At 34.2% G+C, this 24,965-nt stretch overlaps 1 protein-coding gene across 1 annotated transcript; it reads left to right on the forward strand.

The window, feature by feature from the left end:
* The first annotated feature begins 7,669 nt into the window (after positions 1–7,669).
* On the forward strand, positions 7,670–15,653 carry LOC147078079 (BLOC-2 complex member HPS5 homolog). Its single transcript, XM_085940195.1, has 5 exons — positions 7,670–7,857; positions 8,218–8,328; positions 9,616–9,867; positions 11,275–13,617; positions 14,363–15,653. The coding sequence occupies exons 1-5, from the start codon at positions 7,768–7,770 to the stop codon at positions 14,804–14,806; spliced, it is 3,240 nt and encodes a 1,079-aa protein (XP_085796321.1). The 5' UTR covers positions 7,670–7,767; the 3' UTR covers positions 14,807–15,653.
* The last annotated feature ends 9,312 nt before the right edge of the window (positions 15,654–24,965 follow it).

The raw sequence follows: 24,965 nt of genomic DNA on the forward strand, positions 1-24,965 counted from the left end.
GGGCAGTAGAGCGATAGAGAGCGAGATAGCGATAGAGAACATGCCGGTAAAAAAACGAACTACTCATTTTGAGCTCTGATTTTCAATACAATCTGTCAGATTTTTTTTTTTCGACCATGTCCGATCCTAATAGGATCATATGGACCTCCAGAGAGTAGAGGTTTGTATTAACAGATTTTGTTTTTTACAAGGAATGGATGTCAGCCGCTTGCTCAACCTATTAGGTCCATACCCTGAGTCACACAGAAATTGAAAAACAATATGTGTATTTGCCAGACCCAGGATTCGAACCTGAGACCCACGGCGTGATAGTCCAACGCTTAAGCCGCGCGGCCACCGTGGGTGTAAAATATAGTGTCAGATAGTAGTATAAAATGACAACCTCGCGTCTCCCTTACACTTGAAGAATGAGATTGGAGAGACAGTCAGTACTTTTTCGTGTAAACAGTTATTGTCATGACAGTTTAAAATAAGCACAATTGCCGACAGTAATTCCACACATGTGTACAGGCGCTATTATAGCGAAAAAAACAAGATGCAAATGAGTAATGCCACGAATTCTATCTGACTATGATTGTAACCCTGAACCATTCTGTGTCAATGTCATCAATTTTCACACAACATTTACTGTTCTCGTGTAGGAATATAATAACTATTATGGCTATAATCTTATGAGGAATCCTGTATGTATCCAGAATCCTCTTGAGCGAAAACTGTCGAAAGTCTTCACATAATTCATATAATTCACATAGCAGTAGGCCAATAATTCAATGGTATGTTCAGCTCATAGGTCTGCTGGAGAAAACATTGAAGCCACCACTAATGGTCCATACAATATGGTTGTCTCGGTGGGAAACCTGCTTGGTATTTTATAAGGACTTATATTAAATCCATGAATCCATAAATTTTCGTCTTACATGAGAAATTAAAACGCATTATTGAACAAATTATGCAATACGTATCACGTATTATTGAACATGCAATTAAAATTTAGGCAAGATTGCAATGTCATAATGTAATAATTTTGTCTATAATAAATTATTATGATTCAAACATTAACAGATAATGTGCAATAGTTTGTCAGTAGCTTTCTCTGAAATTAATTTCACATCTACTTTACGTTATCTTAAGAAACGGCTGCTTTTATAAAAGCGCAGCTGTCTAAAAAAATGTATTGATAATAAAATTTGAGTGGGAATTAATCGGACATTGCATCAAAATTCACAAAAAACATTCAAACATCTAGAAAAAAGTTTTCACATAAACTAAACTAACGTTTCAAAAATATAAGTAAACTTAGTTTTGACGTGTAGTCACGTAGAAAAGGGAGGAAATTCCCGAAGCAAATCGATATTTCAGTTCTGTCAATTAATAAAGTATGATATTACTGTAGAAATTATCATTTTAATAGCCCCATATTAATAAATTTGATTAAAGATAACAGAATATGGATAGACAATATTCAAGGCCTGAACAAAAACGATGCATAAGTGCGAGTGAGAAAGTATTTGGCATCTTTATAATCTCTGCGACACGCGCTAGAGTAAGATAAAAGGTTTACAGATTTGTAAGATATCTTGCTATGGTGTCGCCGCGAAATCTTAGTTTGTCTCATAGCTAAGTATCGATAAACCGCAAGCGCGTGTTGCTAAAATTGCTATTTTTGTGTTAAATATAAAGTTAGTGGTAAATATTTTTAGTTAATTCAGTAGAAAAGATGGTCGTGTGTGTTATATTAAAATGTGGTAGCCATACTGACAAGCAAGAAGATGGTATTACGTTTCATAGGTAAGTTGATACATATTCGTGATAATTTATTTGTATATTATTATATATTTTAATATCAATTGACCTAGTGTTTTTTTAAAATAACTTAAATTATGGATATCTTTACCTAATGTTTGCATTTTGAACGCTTAAAAATACTATACAATGTAAAAAAATAGAAAATTATATTTTAATTCTGAGCGTCTAGTGCGAACACTTTGGGAGAGCACTAGCGAAATGATCTATAGTATGGTCTCAAACATTCTGCACCATGAGTGTAAAACCAAGGCATCTATAAATTTTTCAATTTCGAGATGAAATGCAAAACAACTGCAAAAGTCGTGAACTTGATATTGTAAAAATGAAGTAACTGAAAGAACATGCAATAGAATGTAGATAGAAACCAAATATTATGGTTTTTTTTTAGAAACTCTATTTCTCCTAACAAAACGAAGACTTCAAACCATAATATATCCAAAATAATAAAATAATGTCTTTTGCAGATGCCTTGGTTTTACACTCACGGTGCGATTTGTATACCATACGCATACGTTCACTCGCCCACAAACCAAACGCACAGCCCCCATTTAGCAATGCAAGGTGGCTTTTAGATGTATCTATAGTCTTAGACAATATTATATTTTTTAAGACACACAAAATACCATTTAGGTAGGTAGGTACCTACCTATGCTCAATCTAAATAATAATAAATTATAACCTGTCATCATTATAGATTAAGGTGAGTCGGGGTAAGTGTGACATTATAATTCAATGAGATGAATTTCAACCTGGTTCATGATGAATAGGTGTATTTTAAACAGTTGAAAACTTTACCTTAGGATCTACAAAAGCATTACAATTAATATGTACAGGAGGAACCCACTGTATATCTTACTATAATACGACATTTTAATATTTTTTGATCACTAGTCAGTTTGTTACACTTACCCCAATATTGGGGTAAGTGTAACTAAATTCATATTTATTCCAAAAGTACTTCAAAACCATAACGTATTACATGCATAGAAAGGTAATATTTCATTTAATGGATATTGAGTCTTGAATTAAAACTACAGTATAGAATTTCAACAAAAATGGACTAAAACCTTTTTTTGGGGGTAAGTATGTCATACTTATGTATGAAGCGCTAAATATGTCCCGAAGCAAAAACGACGATTTTTTTATAATTATGTAGGTATTTGACGGAAACCGGATGACACTAACGAGTTTACTTTTTGCAGGATTATGGGAAAAACTTGTTATGTCAAGTTGACAGTCAACATTATATTATATACTTTCTGGACAATTTAAATTCAGGTTGATGATTGTACTGTTTAATAAGACAAGTGATAGTACCAATTGATTACAAAAGGATCGGAAACTTTTTTGCGAACATATTCTACGGCTTGCGGTTTTTAGCATGGAACATGCTTTTGTCTTGACCACCCGGGCAGAGTCGTTACGAAAACATCGCAAAAGCAGCGGTAACGAAAACAAAAAAATAAAGTCACGAAAGTAGCGTGGCGCGGGCCGGAGTGGCTTCAGTGGGCCGCAAACGGTGCTTTGGGAATGACGTGTGACCCGCGCCCCGCAGTTAATTTTATGTTTCTTCGAATTTGGACAACCAGCATTCAGAGAATCAGTGGGCAAAGCATGTTCCATGTTTAATAATTTTAGCCGTCAGGGTTTAAGTAACCATCATATTTAAATGATAACTTATAACTTATTACCCTACCTCTGGGGAGGAGTCCAATCTCTTTGCACTTACCCCGATTCACCTTATTTCTTTTTGATTACCTACGTTTGTTTATAGTTTTATATAGATTTATAGTTACGTAGGTAGGGGTTAAGTAGAGTAGGAGGGGTAGCACCTTTACTAATCAATTAGTTACTGGTCCTCACTACTCTTCAGGAAAAGGTGATGCGAATATAGATCTAAATTCCTTTAGATCCTTAGCCTATCCCTTTTCAAGACCGTCCGCGTGTGGCACAGTTACCACATCCTTCACGAGGTGCAGTGGCGCACCCACGATTTAATATTGGGAGGGGGCCAAGGAGGAGAATGTGAATTAGTCCCATAGGATCTTTGTCTTCTTCACAGCCTAATTTCTCGTTTATCGGTATTTTGTCTATTGCACTCGTTGAACCTACACCATGATCCCCACATCCTGAAACGGGCACTCAGGCTACGATATTTGGCGGGCCCCCTACCTATCGCTAAGATTAAAGGCAGTGTGAAACGCTACATTCACGTTCTTCAAATTGTGTTTCAGTTCAAATTAAGGGTACAATGAATTATTGGCGATTTTTAATACATCTACTTTAATAATGGAGCTGTCGAGTATCGACACATAATAATCAAAAAATATATTGCACAATTATATAAGTAATACCTTTTAATAACTTTTTTTACTATTAAAGCTAATTTATGATGTGTGTTTATCTCACTTATCTGGTCAACCCGACACGCCGGGCCCCCAGGCTAGAGCTCTGTCAGCCCTCCCCAGCCATGACTTACACCACTCCGGAATTCGGATGGACACCGAGAATTTTTTGACAGTTCCATTATGGATTGTATTGCTAAAAAACCTGACATTAGTGTTTCGAAATTTTTGTGTTAGAAATTAAAATCTAAGAAATTTTTCTAAAAAGGGTGCTGGAGAATTATTACAAATCATTTTTTTGCCGTGTCTTTATTTGTCTAAGCCCAAAGGTATAGTTTATTGGCTTTCAATTTCAATGTTTAAAATCATTCTGATAATTTTCATTTTTGGGGGGTGCCAGGGCCCCTTGCCCCCCCCCCCCTGTGTGCGCCACTGACGAGGTGACCCTGTTAAAGAAAACAAAATACGGCGGATCTAGACTGGAAAGTCGATAAATATTCCTACAGAAGGCACGGGAAAACCACTGGAGTATTTTTCCCAGGAAAATGAATATGGCTGATAAATACAACGGCCCCGTGTATGGGCGCCCCGTAAATGGGGCAGGGGTGCGAAGAATCTTCCGGTCGGCTACACTAAAATTCAATAGGAAATCTTCTTTAAAAATTGGAACCTGGAACGTCAGAAGCATGTTCCAACCAGGAAAAATTCATAATACGATTAAAGAAATGAAAAGACTTAATATCCCCATACTCAGAATTAGCGAAATGCGATGGCCAAAGTTGGGCAAATGCACCATAGATGACCATACCGTATTCTATGCCGGAGAAGACGGTCCACACCATCGAAATGGTGTGGGAATGATAGTTAGTAAAGAAGTGGCTAGATCTGTTCTTGATTTCACGCCGATCTCAGACCGTATAGCTTTATTGCAAATACAAGGTGATCCAATCAATATGAATATTATACAAGTTTACGCACCTACTGCAGGCTGTGAGGAGGAGATGATTGAATTTGTTTACCAAGAACTGAGCCATCTGATGAAACAACTAAAGAACGGGGATATAACGGTTGTAATGGGGGATCTCAACGCGAAAGTGGGAAATGGCAAAGACGGATGCATTGTCGGGAATTTCGGATTGGGTACCAGGAACGAAAGAGGCAATGAACTTATACAGTTCTGCATGGAAAACGAATTGGCAATAATGAATACGTTTTTCAAACTGCCTGGAAGGACATGGAAATCACCTGCGGACTCCCAGCTTAATATTATTAGAAATCTAATCGACTACTTCATGATAAGGCAAAGATATAAAAACACTGTAAAAAGCGTAAAAACTTTCCCCGGTGCAGATGTGAATTCGGACCACAACTTACTTTTGGCAGAGATATGAATTCGCTTCAAGAAAATATCCAAGTCAGAGCAACCAACAAGAATTGACATTGATAAATTAAAAATCAATCAAATAAGACAAGAAGTCAGCGAATCACTGGAGAACGAGATCGAAAAAATCCAACCGGAACTCGAAATCGAGGAAAAATGGACTGAATTTAAAACAATAACTAATAATATTATAAGATCAAAATTTTAAAATCTGACCGACCTGCTAAAAAGCAAACTTGGATGACAAATGATATTTTAGATCTTATGGAAGTAAGAAGGCGTTATAAGAACAGAAATGATACTAAATACAAAGAACTACACAGAGAGCTGAGAAAGAATATACGCCTAGCAAAAGCCGAATGGTTCACCAAAGAATGTACAGAAATAGAAATGTATGACAAGAACTATGACATGTTTCACTTACATAAAAAAGTTAAAGAAATGGCAGGTATTTGCCGTTATACAGGTACCAACAGTCTAAATGACGGCGACGGCAACATCATCCTTGATATCAACGAGAAGTTAACCAGGTGGAAACAATACGTAGAAGAACTCTTCAACGATGAACGACCCACTGATCACGGGGTGAAAGTTGCCGCAACTGGACCTCCCATACTGAAAAGAGAAGTTGAAAGAGCCATTGACAACGCCAAAACCAGAAAGGCTACAGGCCCTGATGAAATTCCAGCAGAAATCCTAAAGCTTTTGAACGTTTCGTTATGTTTCATTGACTTCGAAAAAGCATTCGATAGAGTTAAACACTCAAAAATGATTGACGTGTTGAAATCCACGGGAATTGACGATAAAGACCTACGGCTTGTTGCAAACCTTTACTGGCAACAGAAAGCCACCATTAAAGTCAGCAACAAAATGACAGAAAGCATCGAAATTCAAAGAGGAGTGAGACAAGGCTGCATACTATCCCCAATGATCTTCAACATATATTCTGAAAAGATTTTTGACGAAGCACTGCTGGGATCAAAAGAAGGGATCAAAGTAAATGGAGTCCTTGTCAATAACTTGCGGTATGCAGATGACACAGTGCTCATCGCAGACAGTCGAGAAGGCTTACAAACTCTCATTAACAAGGTAACGGAGGCCTGTGATAAATACGGTCTCAATCTGAACATTAAAAAGACAAAATACATTAGTGTAAGTAAGTCCCATATATATGACAGAACGTGCGCAGTGAATGGAGTCCCATTAGAGAGAACACATTACATTATATACTTGGGTTGCACTCTGGATGATGACTGGAACCATACCACGGAATTGAGATGCCGAATCGAGAAAGCCAGGGTGGCGTTTACTCGTCTAAAAAAAGTATTATGTAGCCATGATATACACCTGGGAATCAGAACTAGAATGGTGAGATGCTACGTCTTCTCGGTCCTCTTATATGGAGTAGAGGCTTGGACGCGCACAGAAACGATTCTCAAAAAACTTGGAGCTTTTGAAATGTGGGTGTATAGGCGCATGCTTCGTATCAGCTGGAAGGACAAAGTTACAAATGTCGAGGTGATGTCAAGGATGAAAAAGACCAAAGAAATAGTCAAACCAATAAAAACCAGGAAACTGGCATACTTTGGCCACATCATGGGGCATCCCGAGAAGTATCGCCTTCTACATCTCATCATTCAAGGGAAGATCTCCGGTAAGCGAGGCCCTGGTAGAAGAAGAACGTCCTGGCTCAAAAACCTCAGGGACTGGTTTGAGCTCAGCACTCCATCCCTATTCAGAGCAGCGACGGACAGGGGCCAAATGGCCAAATTCATCGCCGACGTCTGATAACGGATATTATGGCACACAAAGAAGGTACCTACTTATAATTTCCGTCGATACCAAAAAGATTGGTCGATACACTTTTGAGTTATACCGATAATCTATTGAGAAATGAAAACTATTTCGTTCCATAGTGAAAATCTACCATCAGTAAAGTTGATTGATGTTAATTTGTGAATTAATCATCCATTTCCGATGTGAATTTCATCTTCTTAAATGTTTTCTGCACTTTGTGATAAGTCTATTTAATTGTGCGAATATTATTATTATATTCCCCATAAAATTTATAATTTGTTGGGTGACCCTTTTAAATTTATGGGAAACATTGTTATGCACTGACAACCCTTGTTATGTCACATCTGTTGTCTGCCTGCCAGCAGAATGGCTGACTGAGCGAGCTGTCAAAAATTATTGTCAATAGTAGGACCGAAAATACAATCCCAAAATAGAATAATGGACGGGCAGGTCCCATACTTATTATCGGAATTATCCGATGTAACATCCATTATCAGCTACCCACTACAATGCACTCAGCGTATAAAGGTATTTAATTTGCATTTTTCATAATTCTCACATGTGCCCAAGTTTATTTATGAACTTACTGATTTATTATGAAAACATTTTACGATGACTCATTAAGGTTCCCAATGCTTCAAAATTAATAATTTACCTGCCTTTTTATGAATAAATGAGTATTTAAAACTAATCAATAAACTTTTAAGTTAATGTGTGAAAATATAATCTTTTAACATGTCTGTAAAGTCAAGAGGTTATCTAAAATAATACACACGAGACAATGGATCAAATTTATTGTTTCAATTCACATTTGTTATCGTTTCTGCGACTAATCTCAATTTTATGATTTGTCAATACATTTAATTATATTCTAGTCTGTGTTTTCAGTACACCTGTTTTGATGTATCGAAGACTCTTTTGGTATTTGGGGCCACTAGCGGCGGGCTCTATGTCTTCAATAGGGAACCATGCTCCTTTGTCCAGCTGATACCAAATAAAGTAAGTACATACCTATTTAATATATATTTTTTTTTAATTTTATATGCCTGCCGCCTGCAAGTCAGAGGATATGAAGGTAGCAACATCCAATACAAAACTCTGTGCCTTCTTCCATAGTAACAAAAAACCTCTCAAAGATTTAAGATAATGAAGCTTAACTATGATAAACATTTAAATTAGCTGTAAGTCATTCTGCATTACAGATTCGTTTGTAGAACAATTTACACTATTATCATCCAAATTTGTCAGAAACTGCTAGCATTGCCAGAATTTTTAACTGCATATTTCTACGGTTTTAGTGCATATTTTATTGATTTTAAGTGCATATGTCATGTCTTTTGCATACAAATCCGCTCCCTAGTCATAATATATTATTGAAATATCAAAATAGCTGCCAAAGATGACGTTTTAAAACATGCGCGAACTTATATATAATATAATTTTTTTTGGTGTCTACTGATTTAACCGCAATAAAAAAAAATATTAGTAGATTGGGTTCAAACCTGCGGCTGGTCAAAAAAGACATTGTTTTTTCAATTTCTATCTACACTATTTCTTATAATAAAACTGTCTGATAAAACCTTCCTCTGTGTGGAAAGTAGAGGTGGGAAAAGTGGTCGATAAAAAAATACTTAGTATCAAAACTTGTTCCAAAATACTTACTAGTATTTGGAATACTATATAAAGCGTTTGGCATGCGTATGCGACATAAGTCTCATACTAAACTGGAACTAAAACTTAACTCCATATTAGTATTTGAAATATCGGCTTCAATAGAATCGCTAAAAATACACTGAGCTGGGGTTTTCGAAAATTCCCATTATAAAATTTTTAACACATTTTAAATTTATGAGTTGTTTTTCTGTTCGGTTATGATATTCTTGTTGACATAATGAAGAACAGTGATTTTTTTATTGTAAACTGCGTCACCCCAGTCACCTCACCACATTTCCGAGGGAATAATATGCTACTACAGAAAATTTATGATCTATTCTCATACATAAGATGATGTTATTCACATGCATAGACTAATAAATTAAAATATAATTGTATTCGAGTACTCTCTCGCTCACTATTGAAAGTCTACCAACTAGCCGGTGACTCGCGATGATATCATCACAAGTTTTTTGGAACAAGTTTATTGGGCCACACGTACTGAGTATGGGTAGTTTCATCCGATAATTGAGTACACAAACTGGTGACAGTATTTCCAACTCACCTCTAGTGGAAACCCATGCGCTCTGATTAGAAGCAAACATGGTAATTTTCTTTATTTTATTTTCATAGGAAGGTACGGTCATACAAATTAAAATATCTCCTGATGAAAAATCAGTTGCTTTCGCAACGGCGCGGGGGATTGTGTGCGTCTGTGATTGCGGTCCTGCCGGAAGCTCGTATGTCAAATCGCCAAGGCTTCAGACTTCCAAACAACATCAAGGAAATGAAGTAACATCAATGGTTTGGAGCTGTGTGGCAAATCAAGTTTACATCGGTGATGACACTGGCAGAATATCTGTGCTGTATTTGTCTAACTTTATTGTGAGTATATATGTTGATTATATTCCTATTTTGTTCTTATTTGCTTAATGTAATTATTTATGGTTGTACAACATAATGATCCACAGATGCAAACATTCGAGCTGTAAAAATACACGATATTGTGTGATTTCTTAGTCTTAATTATTCGTCGACTAAATATTAAGGTTTTCTGTTTTTTCGTGCTGGTATTAAATAAATATTCATTGGATTATTTATTTTCTATGGGCAAGAATGGAGTTTTTAAGTCATAATTTAGTAATTTGTGTTTCAAATTACTATCCGACGCGTGAAAATACCTGCTGCGGAATCAACATCATACGACTTAGTGAGTCGTAGCACATCTGATGAATCTGACATACAATTGCACAGGCGTCTTGCGGAGTAATTTATTGTATATAGTTCCGGCATGTGCAATAATTTATGTTTAGCGATCGAAATCCAAAGTAAATCAAAAAACAAAATAGATTACATATCAATAGTTAAATATTATTACAATATAATTACTTAGGTATAGAAACCAGACAATTGCCTCTTTTATTTCTTCAATATTTCGACACAAATTTTTGATGTTTTGTTTGTGTTGGGTTATAAAATAACCTGAAAATTGGATAAATAAACAAATAAATATGCATATTAAGTACTAAAGTTAAAAAGTTCTGTGGAGTGCCGCCTTATTTATTTATAAACAGCGCATAAATAATAAAACAGGGCATACAGTGTACTAATACTAACATATTACACTCAGGTACAATTTATACAACGACCAGATACAATAAATTAATCATAAAATAGACTAGGCCAAGTGTAAACTCGCCTTGTAGTATTGGTAATAATGCTTGACGGACAGTTAGTGGATACATAAAATTATATGTTATATTCACATAAACATATTTATCTATCAAAAGAATAATATATTGGTTAATTTATAATATGATTAATTTGATTTTGATTAATTGAAGTTATGAACATAAATGTGCTGAAAACTTGCAAATTTTTATGTTTCACTTGTGTAACCTCTCAAGTTACTGTTACATACAATTCATTATTGATCTACTATAATCACAGGTCTCAGGTTCGAATCCTGGGTCTGGCACGTACACATATTGTTTTTCAATTTGTGTATGAGTCAGAGTATGGACCTAATAGGTTGAGCAAGTGGCTGACATCCATTTCTCGTAAAAACAAAATCTGTTAATACAACCCTCCACTCTATGGAGGCCCATATAATCTTATTAGGATCGGACATGTATCGGAATAGTAATCAATTGTTTTACAAGGTACTATTTTCAATAAAGATCTGTAGCCATAAAACAGTGTCAATATATTATTTTATTGTGTCAAAATTCCTTGAATTGAGATTTGATTTCGTTCTATCATTCATTTAAGTTTCTGTGCTTTCATTTGCAGGCAAAAAATGTCTTTCAGACCACAGAATTCACGCTCATGTCATTGGATTCCCGTATTGTCCAACTGGACATGCGTGAAACGATGCTGTTGGCCTCGACAATGACAAGATGCTACATCTGTGATACAGTCAATGAGCAATACAGGCAGATCGGACAGAAGCTCAGAGATGGCGAATTCGGAGGATGCTTCTTTTATACTTTGAATGAAGATTTGTCTTCATCACACCCCGTTTCAACTACCAGCAACGGAGAAACGCACAGAGAGAAAGTTTTCAACGCAATACCGGACAATGACCAAACGGAAAACTATGACAAATTCAATTACATTAAAATATTCTCAGCCAGACCGGGCTCACGGTTATGGGAAGTGAAAATTGACGGCACAGTCTTGTGTACGCATCAATTCAAGCAACTACTGGCTACTCCGCCGGCTAAAGTTGTAACGCTGACAGATTTCGATAGTCAAAACTTTGAAATCGGTTCAGTGGATGATGAATCGTTCCCTCCGCAATCTATTAACTTTTCTAAAGTATTCATGCTAGCCAATAAGTTTATTTTTACATTTAAGAAAGACGGTATATATATATTCGATCCGAAAAGGCCGGCCGTCGTTTTGTGGAGTGATAAATATTCTAATATTGTCGATTGTAAGATTATCGATGGATATATTTATCTATGGCTAGGTAATGGAAATATAATAACATTGTCATTCGGTACTGTTGAAAAGTTTTTGTTGAAGTGCTTTGTCAATCAAAAATATAAGCTCTGTGCACAAGTGTGTGCCTTACACGTCACTTCTATAGTTGATTCTATTCCATCGTCTAAAAAAATTCATCTAATATCTGGATTGGGGGAAAAGCTTCAGGAATGTGCTGAAGACGATCTGTATAATAAAATCAGTCCGGTGCTAGATGAGATCTGTAAAATCAAGAGGAGCAACGGTCAAAAGTTAAAATCCGGTATATTTGTTGTCGATAATAGCTATTACGCCAAATCCGCTTCGCAGGACGGCGACATGGATCAATTCGATGACATGAACGCCGAAAGTCCAAGCAAAACTAGCTCGGACGAAAGCGATTCTATGCTCTTTCAAATATCCCCAGACGCAATTCAAGTTATAAAGGGTATTAGTAATACTGTGTCCGAAAAATTGTCTTCTGGCACTAAAAGTCTTAAGAAAACGTGGGACCATTTTGAGGATAGAATGAAAAACATCGGAGCTGAAAACACAAACTTTGAACCTTTAGATGTAAGAACCGGCGGTAGTGGCGAGCATTATATTACTCAGGAAGATACTCTTAATAATGGAATTAAAGAGTCCGTTGAAGATATTGTCGTTAATAAACCATGCCGCCATCTTAAAAAGCAGCCGTCTACTTCGCCGCCTAAACAGACCATGCCGGAAGCAAATAAAATTGTCAAAATAATTTACCATCACGTAAAGCTTAGCGATATTAACAAATTAGATAATAGCAACACTATATACTCGTTAATTTCGGACACTACTTGTGATATTAATGATATTTATAAACTTGTAAAAGACATTGAAGAATTCATGGTTTTAGCTGGTGATACAGTTGAATATTCTAAACTGCAAAGTGGAAAAATTCTTTTACAATATATTAGTAGGACTCCTGATATTAACGAGACTTTAGACAAGGTTATAGAGAATGATGAAATCTGTTCATATTTCCTACAAGCGTTTGTGAATATCAATTCAAACTCTGAACAAATTTTAAGCTGTGAATGCGGCTATCCGTTGCCTAAATCATTTTCTAGTCAGACGCCGAGCTTCTCGGGTGTAATTGACGTATTCATAGAGAAACGCTGGAATTCATCTCAGTCTGAGCAATGTTATGATATTTGTAAAAAAGTGCCTTTCATGTGGAGAAAGATATTATATCTTCGAAAAAATGAGGACTTGTTAAATTTGTTATTGCTGATTCTTCAGATGTTAGACGAGGAATTACTGTATTCATTCTTGCCGCAATTTACCGTCGTCACTTGGGAAAAAGCGATCAAACTTTTCGGCACGTTGAGAAATAACGAATGCCTGAATTGCGGTAGAAAATTTGAATGTTCAGATATTAACGCATCAGAAAAGATTAACAACATGTTAAGTTGGGATGCCATCGGAGCTCTAATGATCAAGTCTGTCGGATGTCAAAACGCTATAAAGATTATGAAAACTTACGCCGATCTGATTCCAAACGGAGAGCTGACATTAAAATTTTATCATACATGTATTTTTATGAAGCTTTTTGAAAAATATGATGGAACAGTGATGACAAATTTAATTGATACAATCTATGAAGCCTATAAGTACGAAGATGCCGTCGTCGAGGTATGTTATTACAAATATTATGTTAGTTGGTACATGTAATATTTCAGTGGCAAAGGGTGTATGTAGGTGTAAACCAAGTCGTAATACATAATATACGTCTTGGTTTACCTAGGGTTTAATTGAATTTTAAAAACTAACCAACACCATCTGCAATTTGTATTCTTAGTTCAATGAAAACAAATAAATATGACTGATAAAGTTTAGTGTGCACTATTCGTGTCAGATCTCCACAGCTCACCTCCAACCTTCTCCACTGTCTGATACAAAATATATATTTATAATAAAACGAGGTTTATGACTGTTGCGAAGACTCATGACCATGGTTTGCTTTCACATTCCAATCTCTGCTGCAATATTGTGCAATAATATTTACGAACTGGTTGCTATTCCGCATAATGCGTAATACATTTCAACAAAATTTTGATTGGCATAATAATATGTTGCACAAACCTTCAAATGTAATATGTGAGCATAGAAAACATGCTTTATAACAAAATGCCGATATATACCTTGCTTTAATATAGGTAGATACTTAAATTTGGCTGGCTGGTTCAAAATGAAACATAACATACATGTATTTCTTTATGCATGATGTCCATCATCCAGTTGTCCTGGTATGAAGTGTTTCAACAAAACAAAGTATAAAGGCACTACATTAAAACACAGTAAAAACTGTCTGTATGTAATTTTTTTTGCAATAATATGTACTTTGTATATTATAACAATGATTTTGTTTATATTTCAGCTTAATAAGCATTTGAGTGTTTGCCTACAAGATGACCTTCCACATACTTCATTACCGTTAGCTGTCGCATCAAAGTCCCCACATTGGGGATTGAAAATTGTCATGCCTGCCAAATCTAAAAGCGTTACGCCCGAACTGGACTTGAGTGTCGCCATTCAACCGGACTTGCTACAAAACCTTACAGAGTATTGTAATCTAACAACTACAACTGCACTCCGTAAAAGTCCCCAGTATGAAATAGGAATGAATATTGAAGAGACTCTTAATTGCCTCGATGAGATATGCCCCAACAAACTGTGCAATCATTGCGGTTTGCCTTTGGATAGCAGGGTTTTGGTTGCCGACGGGGGATTGTGGGTATTTTCATGCGGTCACACCTACCACGGAGTCTGCTTGACTATCCTCAAAATTAAATTATGTTCTCTATGCTTTAAAGCCAGATAAATCTGCAAATAATGATATACTTTTAGTGTTTTAATGCTATTATTATATCAAGTGTGATATTCTAATATGTTATACATGTGTAAGATGTATTTAAATAGCTACATACATACATATCCATAATTAAGACTCATGGAAGCCAGCTATAAAATGATATTGCGATATTATATCTTGCTATCGAAATTTACAGCAAATGAATGTTTCTTTCTCCTTTGTATGTGTAATAAATAATGGCTGTTAGCTGTATTTTTTTTTTATTTTACTAATGTGATGGCTAGATAATTTATAACATACGCATAGCATTTGCAATGTCAATGATTATTTTTATGTAAAAGAGAAATGGCTGACCATTACAGCGAAAAATTACGATTTTTACTTTTTTTTTTTGTGTTGTGACAACCCAGAACACTAATACAGTAAAACCTCCTTAATAAGAACACAAATAATTAAAAATTCGCCGTAAATCAAAATTTTCCGGGAAAAAAAAACCTCGAACATTATTTTCATAGAAAACCATACCTTTAATTCGAATTTCGTGATATGAAATGATTTCAGAATCTTAGCATATAAAAATATTCAATAAATCGTAATAAAGTACACTATTTCTTGAGCCAGTCATTGAAAATTGTGATAAGACTTATTTTAAAAGATCATAAATTGCATATTTTATGAAAGTAATAAAAATAATCCTGACATTTTTTGACCCATTGACACATCAGTGGCACAACTGCACTCCACTCAAATAACACACATGTTTCAGGGCTGTAGGTATTTAATAGTCAATTGTTTATTGGATTTTCACATGGTTTTACTAGAGAGCTAATGCCAAATAATTGTTTTGACAAATTGGAAAAATAAAAGATATTTCGTATTTTTTTATACACATGGAGGTAAATACCTACCTACATTATTACTCTGTAGATTCAATTAATGGATTAATGACACATGGTATTTGATCACATAGGCACATCTATGATCGTAAATGAAAATGAAAGAAAAAAAATTAGTATTCCACTCCCCATACATTTCGTAATTTGAATTTTTTTCGATTTTCGGTCCCGTGGAATTCGTATTAACGAGTTTTTTACTGTAGATGAAAATGCGTAATTACATTATCGGATCTCTTAATTATACAACTGTCTGTATGTACATATGTAGTTATTAAATTAATATTTGTAGTTAATTCATATTGCATAATTTTTTGTTATCGTAAGAAAATACATATTTTTGTATGGTAGTTTATTATTGCACATTTTTTGAATAACTACAAATATATTAATAATTTTAAGTCAACCTGTATTTGTTAATTAGGTACCCCACACACGTTTATTTTATTTTCTGCTTTGTGGGTATCTATCAAATACTGGTGTATATTATATTTTTGATACTTGAAAGCCTGCCAAGTATTTTTGTGGTCACCATATTATTAAATACGTAGTAAGAAGTTGTTCCAAATATTTTGAAGTCATAATGGCTATCATTAATTAGTATTCTACTAGATAAGCATATGAAATAATATTTTTCCAACAAGCAATACTTTTTTCTAGAAATAAAAACAAAGTATTTTGGGTACATCATCGCGGTCCTTTCATCTGTATACCTTTGTAATATTACAGATGTTAAATAACAAAATAATATATATTTTTAAGTATAAACACATGCTTTATTTATCACTAATGGAGCGAACACATTACTATCACGTCATATGCTGACATATTTAGTCTATGGTTTCGTCATTCCACAATAGGTATATGTTGAATGATCAATATCTCTATAAATCCAAATATGGAAAGTGCCAACTCGAGTATTCTTCAGATTGGGAAGAGGATATTGAAATTGTGCACGCGTTCTTGAATAAACATTTTTATAACTGCTTCTATTTAATAAAAAAAATCTAACAATTCTTGCTTGGTAGATAAATGCACTGCCGGTTACCCAAAAAATGTCATTTTCGGTCTTTCGAAAATAATGAAAAAATAAATTCGTTAAGGACACCCACGATGGCCGCGTGGCTTAAGCGCCGGTCTATAGTGTCGAGGGTCCCAGGTTCGAATCCTGGGTCTGGCAAGTACACATTGTTTTTCAATTTGTGTATGAGTCAGAGTATGGACCTAATAGGTTGAGCAAGTGGCTGACATCCATTTCTTATAAAAATAAAATCTGTTAATACAAACCTCCACTCCTTGGAGGCCCATATGATCCTATTAGGATCGGACATGGTCGAAAGAAAAAGAAAAGAAGGTCACAACAACAAGGCTTTACATTTGATATATTGAATTATTCATGATTCTTTGTAATTTCAATTAATTTTAAGAGTTTCATTTACAATTTACATAGATATACATAGGTAATAATCTAATAGAAAATCCATAGAGCAAACCACTAAAAACATAGATCATGCGGTTTGACGTGGGTCAAAAATGTGTACACATACCTAAAAGAAACTTAAACATTCACTGACTTGTGCGCTTGGTGATATAGCACAATACGCATTTTTCTAACTGACACAATTCATTTTTGATTCAAAATGTGCTATGGGATGGGAGTATTAGTCTGATAACATTTTAAATACTAAGAAAAACGATATTACACACCTTTCCTGTAGCGGGAGCTTACCGTGACAACACGTAACGTGATGGTAATGCGTTCGCCCCATTAAAGATATCCATTTGGACTAACTATTTAGAGTATAGCATTTGATATGGCAATTATAAAAACCTGTCTTAGTATAGACTGAATTAAAATTGACTTTAAATAAAATAGAATCTATGGTCCTAATTTTATAGTTATTTGTTTATAATTTGAAACTATACTAACCCTTGATGCTTTTATATTATTGAAATAATTTCAAATATTAATTATTTTGAGTGTCTAGTTATCAAAAGTTTTGATTAAAATGAGCTTTTCAAAAGAATGCCTATAATAATATTGCTTACTAATTTGTAATTTACAAACCATTAAAATGGTATAAACAATGTTGGAAAGATGCCTTCGCAAATAAAGGACAACATTTTATTCAATTATATTAGAAATATGCATTATAATACTATACTATATTTTATAAAAGCTTTATTTATACATGGTAATATCTATGGTTAACCTATATATCATTGAATTTATTTTATTCACACTTGTGAGAAGAATACACACAGGTTTCATTGATTTAACAATTAAAAATTCCTTCAGTTTGGCACTACATGACATTTAAATGCAATCATATTTATTTTAAACGAAAAGTAATATAGGACAAACATATTTTTATTGGGTTCGTGTTTGTCGACTATGTACTGCTCTAACTGTAAACAGAACTGAAATGAAATGTATTATTATTTTAATGGAATTATAATAAATATTGTAACACAACTAAATTGTATAATATAGGTACATATACATAATTATCATTTTCATCAATAAGCCAATTTTTTAAATGTATTTGTTTATGTAAATGTATTGAAGTTAAAGTTATATTTTGAATAGTGTATTATTTATGGAATAGTTTTCTTTTTAAGTATCATACATAGGTATCGTGGAATATTTTATTAGACAGTTTAAATTTATTTCAATTGCGTAATGAGAGCTATGTACTTATAAGAATCTAAAGATTTTTTTTCGTTCTTTTACGTTTTGTCATAAACAATGTTCTACAGGCACATATTATAGCGCAAAGTTGATCAAAATCATTGTATTCAAGTGTATTGTTTCATCTTACATTCTACGAATCATTGCTTCAGAAAATTTAACCTTATGAAATAATTATCTTTATCTCATGCCGAGATGCCACTAATCACTAAATAGCCCTTATTCGGGTATTTCATCTTTAATGGAGGATGAATGCGCACACCCAAATCGCGTGCAATGGTATGCATATTCAAATTTTCCAGCTGTCATATTTTAACCACAAGTCGATATACCGATTATATACGCAAACATGAAAGACTAGCAGTATTAATTGTCTTATTATGTTATTCCCTCTTCTGACATCTATTATGTTAACGGACACCACCAAAATAATTTAAGAATTTCATTGCCATGTCAATAAAAAATATATGAATGAGAAAACACTGTAGGTATACTGTATCTGCTATGCATCCATTCTTTTAATCAACCATTCAGTTCATGATAACTATTATTGATACTTTTACATATGTTAATCAAAATATTTTAATAATCATTGAGCAATCAGAAGTTAAAAAATAGCAAAAATCTGATTGCAGAACGCAATGTTGCCATTTTAATTAAGATTTTCGCATCTATAAAAAAATTTTATTCTCTATAATGTCAACATTCTGCTCATTTGCCTCTTATAGAACTTTCTAGTCAAATAATATTTTTATAACCATGCTGTACTTATATTTATAAGAATTATGATTTTTGCGTTGAGTTTTTCAGTTCATTTTGTTGGTATGTACGTATTTTTTTAATATCTAACTCAAGTAAGCTCAAAAATATTTTGTTTTCAATTGAAAAATACATTCATACCATAGGTATATGTATTGGTAGATACTTGGAATACAACTATATAGTATCGTCTCCCTTCAAGAGAATGAGAAGATAGATTTATTATCGATAACCATTAGCCAAAACATAGTTTTCTAATACGCTATTAGTTTAAAAAAGCACACCTATATACGTAGTAATCAACTCTCACATTTATTAACAAGTCATCAAATTCATAGTGTTTACCGATTTGTATTATTAGTGTGCCCATCCTAATCTTGTACTAGCAGGGTATTTTTTACTGTCTTTTTCCGCAGAACCATTGTATGTATAAATATAATATATTGAACAAAGTATGAAATATACAATTTTTTAGTTTGTAAAAAAAGATGTTTCATTGACTTTAAATCTTTTAATAATTCCAGCATTTATGATCGACCACGATTTAGAGGGAAGGTAAGGGAAAGGAAGATCACATATGGTCAGTAATCACAAATCGCGAACCCTCATGTAATATTATCGCACCTCGCAACTAAACCGCCACAAGTCCAAATTTATGTGTTTTGAGTTAATTACTACGTTTCAATGTCTATCGTTCATAGTATATGTACCGAAAATTTCATATCTCTAAGTCATCAAATTCAAGTCAAAACTTTATTCAATATCTAAACATATTTCAAAAACACAGTACAAAAATGCGAAAGGTAAAAACTTCAAAGCTGATTTTCTCTGTTTGACGTTTTTTGGATTGTGGCAGTTTAGTTGCGAGGGTGCAATATGTCATATTGAAAGAAATGTACCGATCCCCGTTGAGACTTTTTGGACATCCCTACCTGCATGATTTCAAATAAACAGATTTTCTATTTTTTTTAAATCATTACTATTGCATCATTTTATATTTATTATATTATAGCAGTCATATCGTCGGCTTATCATGTAAACCTCCAAACTCCATAAACACTGAGGAAGAAAACACTGTATAAATTCAAAAATCCATTTGGCTTATTTTATTTTTATCCATATTATTAAAAGCACGTTATTTTTTTGTATTTAGCCAAAATAAGGAGATTGGAGGATTGATTTAGTAAGATAATGAAACTAAATTGGGAGATTGGAGGTTTGCATATTCAAATAAATTCAATTAAATGTCAGTTTAATAAAAATTGTGTTTTATTATAATCTGAAAAAATTAGGGTTTAATAATTTATCTTTTATTCATAGGTAGCATATTTTTCTTTCTTCTTCGGCCGTTAAAGAAGACGGGAAATGGTCAATGATAAATCTATTCACTAAAGTTGCAAACTCCTGCATTCCCTTCACTCTCGTTCCACAAATAACAATATCTATCTTTGGTATTTATTTCTGCTTTGATTTGTCCAATTGTTTTTCGTTTGTAGCCTCCTCCTTTTTATTTTGGTGGATATCAAAAGAAGCTTGTGGCAAATTTCCGGTTTTATGCTTTACACATGTTTCTCATAAATTCTTTTTGGGTGAGAACAATGAAATGTTTTCTTTTGCAAGATATTTGCGCAAGGAAGTTATGGATAGTAGTTTTATAATATGTTGGGTTTCATTTACATAAAAGTCGTAAAATTACAAGATCAAATGTCATTCTGGCTGAAGATATTGTTTACCTGTTGAAGCCCGACAATAGTGTGATTCCAAGTTTGGTAATGCCCTTATTAATCTATTGAGGGCATCATTTTTCAGAGTAAACCTATTTTGAAATTTACGAGGTTGTTTACAAACACCCTCTATGGCAGCTCTTTTCCAATTTTCCACCAACCATTACCCGATTCCAAGAGTATTAAGAAACATGATTCTACATACTCTTATTGCATCACTATAATTTATAGAATAATTATTTGCAGCGTCATTTCCTGGTAGAAAATAAACAAAATATATACTTCCCCTCCATGATATCAGCAACATTTCTACCTCTTTTTATTGATAGTAATTTTACCATTTTATCAATTAATGCTTTTTTATTGGCCCAACTTGACTTTCAAATTTTTGAAAAATGTGTATTTCTAGCAGTGTCCATTATTCTTGAGCATTTTAATGTAGCTATCTCTCATAGATATTGCACAGTTACACTGATTTTTGATATTTCTGCTGTCTCTGGAAATTGTTTTAAACTTATTTTCCATTGTTACCTTTCATAAATAAGTTTAGCCTTTTCCCCTTTGTTTTTTATTTATTTATTTATTTAAATTCTTAGTAGATAATATTAGGTCTTCTTCAAATTCCGAAGAACTGTCCGAATACCGTACTAACAGAAAATTATTAAGTTTATAATGTCATTTGAAGAAACATCCATTGTAGTATTTGACACGATAGAGAGGGCAAGTTCTTAGGTCGTCTTTCTCAATATCAGTATTTTAAGTATAGTAATTTCTACAGATTGAGTAGAAGACTGCTCATCAAGAAATTTAATATTTTCAAAAAAAAAATGTTGCAGAGCATCAATCTTTAATATTTCTGAATTAGCTGATGAATTATTTTTATTGACATTCTCTTCATTGTATGCGGCGAAAACATCAACCAAAGGTTGAACTTCACTATTTATGTTATGTTTCAATGCTAAATCAAGAATTCTTTTCCCTCAAGACATCTGAAACATGAAACACCTGAAATCTTTCTCAATAATTTGACAGTACCTACTTACAGATCATATTTTTATGATAGGAATAATAATTTATTATAACAAAAATGTACGATACTAAAAATATTAAAGTCTTTCCACAAATATGAAAAAAGAGTACTCCATACATAGTATAATTATACGTAATACATATTATACTGTCTTAAACATAGATTAAGAAATAACGAACATTTCAACTTAATTACAACTGTCATTTTTATGACCTAACATTAGTTTACACAAAGAAAAAATTCAAATATAATAAATGAAACATACATTTTTAATTAATAAGTGTGGTATGTAATAAAATCCAGTTGTACACTACTAATTAACGGATATTGAGACAAGACAAACGCAATGAATGCAACGCGTCTGACAGTTTGCACACAACTTGCTATAGAAAGAGGAGTTTGGAGGTTTACATATTTGGGAAAGGAGCTTGGTGGTTTTCTAGATGGAGTTTTAGTCAAAATAAAAATACAATCTTTGCACAGGCGATGCGTAATACAAAATGCTAACAATTTGCATCAAAAAGTCATTTTCGGTCCAATGTGGAGTTTGGAGGTTTACAAGTTAATACTGTAACATGCGTTAGAAAAGGACTGACGTGTATAATTGTGACATACCATAAAGGACAATTTTATTTAAAATACTCTCTTTCACCTCTCATTTCATAAATAGGTATGAATTCTGGGCACGATGCCGACCTCTGATTTAAGGTGACGATATCTAGTAGGCTGTGATCTTCTTCAACCATGTCCGATCCTAATAGTATCATATGGGCCTCCGCAGAGTGGAGGTTTGTATTAACAGACTTTGTTTTTACGAGAAATGGATGTCAGCCACTTGCTCAACCTATTAGGTCCTTACTCCGACGCATACACAAATTGAAAAACAATATGTGTACTCGTTATACCCAGGATTCGAACTAGGGACCCACGACTCTTAAGCCGCGCGGCCAACGTGGGTGATCTACTTATGAAAATTGGTAGTGATCGATCTATCACACTCATCTTCAATTTGAACAAACATATTATATTCGTGGCATAACCTCATAGGTATCATCATCGTAGCCGATCCTCCCTCAGCTTGCAGCGGTCCTACAAAAGCGATCTACGCGTTGCAGGTCTCACATGGTGGAAGGCGTGAAATGTAGCGATGGACCGTGGGAAGTGGCATGACCTCGTGCATGCCCTCACTCACAACACGGATATGACAAGGTGAAGGACAATGAGGTCAGGAAAAATACTAAATCTCCCATTCATCATGAAAATAGTCTTCTTTTGTGCACTTGTGTCATCTGGCGCTTATGCAGTACATCTATGGCAGTACACTAGTTCGCGAACTTGATTTGTGCGCGCAGTATAAGAAAAAACGAGGATGAGAGGACGCGCTGCCAGGCGAACTGCATTTCTAGTTCGCGAACTAGTTCTGCGCACCCAGTATAAGAAGAAACGAGGGTGGGAGGACACGCTGCCAGGCGAACTACATTTGTAGTTCACGAACTAGTTCTGCGCACCCAATATAGGAAGAAACGAGGGTGGGAGGACACGCTGCCAGGCGAACTACATTTTTAGTTCGCAAACTAGTTCTGCGCGCCCAGTATAAGAAGAATCGAGGGTGGGAGGACACACTACCAGGCGAACTACATTTGTAGTTCACGAACTAGTTTTACGCGCCCAGTATAGGAAGAAACGAGGATGGGAGGACATGCTGCCAGGCGAACTACATTTGTAGTTCTGCGCGCCTAGTATAGGAAGAAACGAGGGTGGGAGGACACACTGCCAGGCGAACTACATTTGTAGTTCTCCGCAAACTAGATCTGCGAGCGCAGTATAGGAAAAAACGAGGGTGGGAAGACGCACTGCCATAGTTTAGTTCGAGTATTTTTTTCATATGTAGTTTCATGAAAACGAGTCCCGCGAACTGGTTACCTACCCAGTTTGCGAACTACCGTATTTTAACATATAGTTTCATGGTTACGAGACGAGACAAGCGATCGAATCTTATTTCTTTGCCAACTGGATTCTTTCTCAACTGGCACCTTTATTATAGGTACGTTGAGGTTGAAGATTTCATAAAATCTCTCCGTGCATACATTGCCAACGGTTTTTCGAATAAAAAATAAGTAGGTATGTATCTAATTTACAAGTATGACAGTTTGTATCAGTCATTTTTTGATAGATTTTTATTAGAAATTGGGTATATAAATGCAGCAAATAGACTTACATATTTATTAATTTTTTTTTTTTTTTTTAAAAAAAACATATTTATTAATAATGCTAACTAATATTACTACCCAGTACCTACTAGTGGCGAGGGGTGGAGGTAGGCTGTTAGGATTCGACATTGGTAGTGTAATTGAATAAAATTAGAATGTAGTATGTACCTACTCGTAGATTATCTATCGGTAACGATAATACATCGGTGTCGGTAACCCTTTTACAATAATGTAGTAAGTAAAGTATGATTTGACCATTAATAAAATTAATAGAAGTCCAACACACTTATTATAGTTCAAACAACTGTGTACTTGCTAAAATAAATATTATCCACAATCTTTATAAAATGTGTAAGTATAACGGGTTTGTTTTTTCTACAGGTTTCCACTCATGTTGTTACCGCCTAAACCATGGCATCCTCAGAGGATCCAAGGCCATGAGGCCTGAATCATCATTGGGCGGATTCATGAAAACATGAGCGGATCGACTGCGAGACAAATTTCTAGCTCGTAAGCTTAGATGTAAGAAAATTTTATAGTCACCCTTTAGAAACTTAGCCAACAAAGTCTAAACTAAATAAGTATTAAGAATGATTACTTTCTCAGCATTAATAATTTTATCAGAAACCTTGCCATTAAATTCGTCCTTAGCATAAAAAAATCATTGACCTAGCTTTATTAAAAAAGAACATCCTTAAAAGCACTTACCTACTTATATTAAAGTCATTCATTCCAAGCCATTCAATGTCTGATGTATTTAGTTTAAAATTATGTATATTAAGATTTTATTTATAAGAATATGTCTGTGTTCATTTTGTAGGTAAGATATTTCAAAATATGTTCCTAACAAGCAAAGAAAT

This window comes from Rhyacophila brunnea, unplaced genomic scaffold (assembly GCF_057557595.1).
Source record: "Rhyacophila brunnea isolate RB1 unplaced genomic scaffold, BYU_Rbru_1.0 scaffold_12, whole genome shotgun sequence".
Lineage (NCBI taxonomy): Eukaryota > Metazoa > Arthropoda > Insecta > Trichoptera > Rhyacophilidae > Rhyacophila > Rhyacophila brunnea.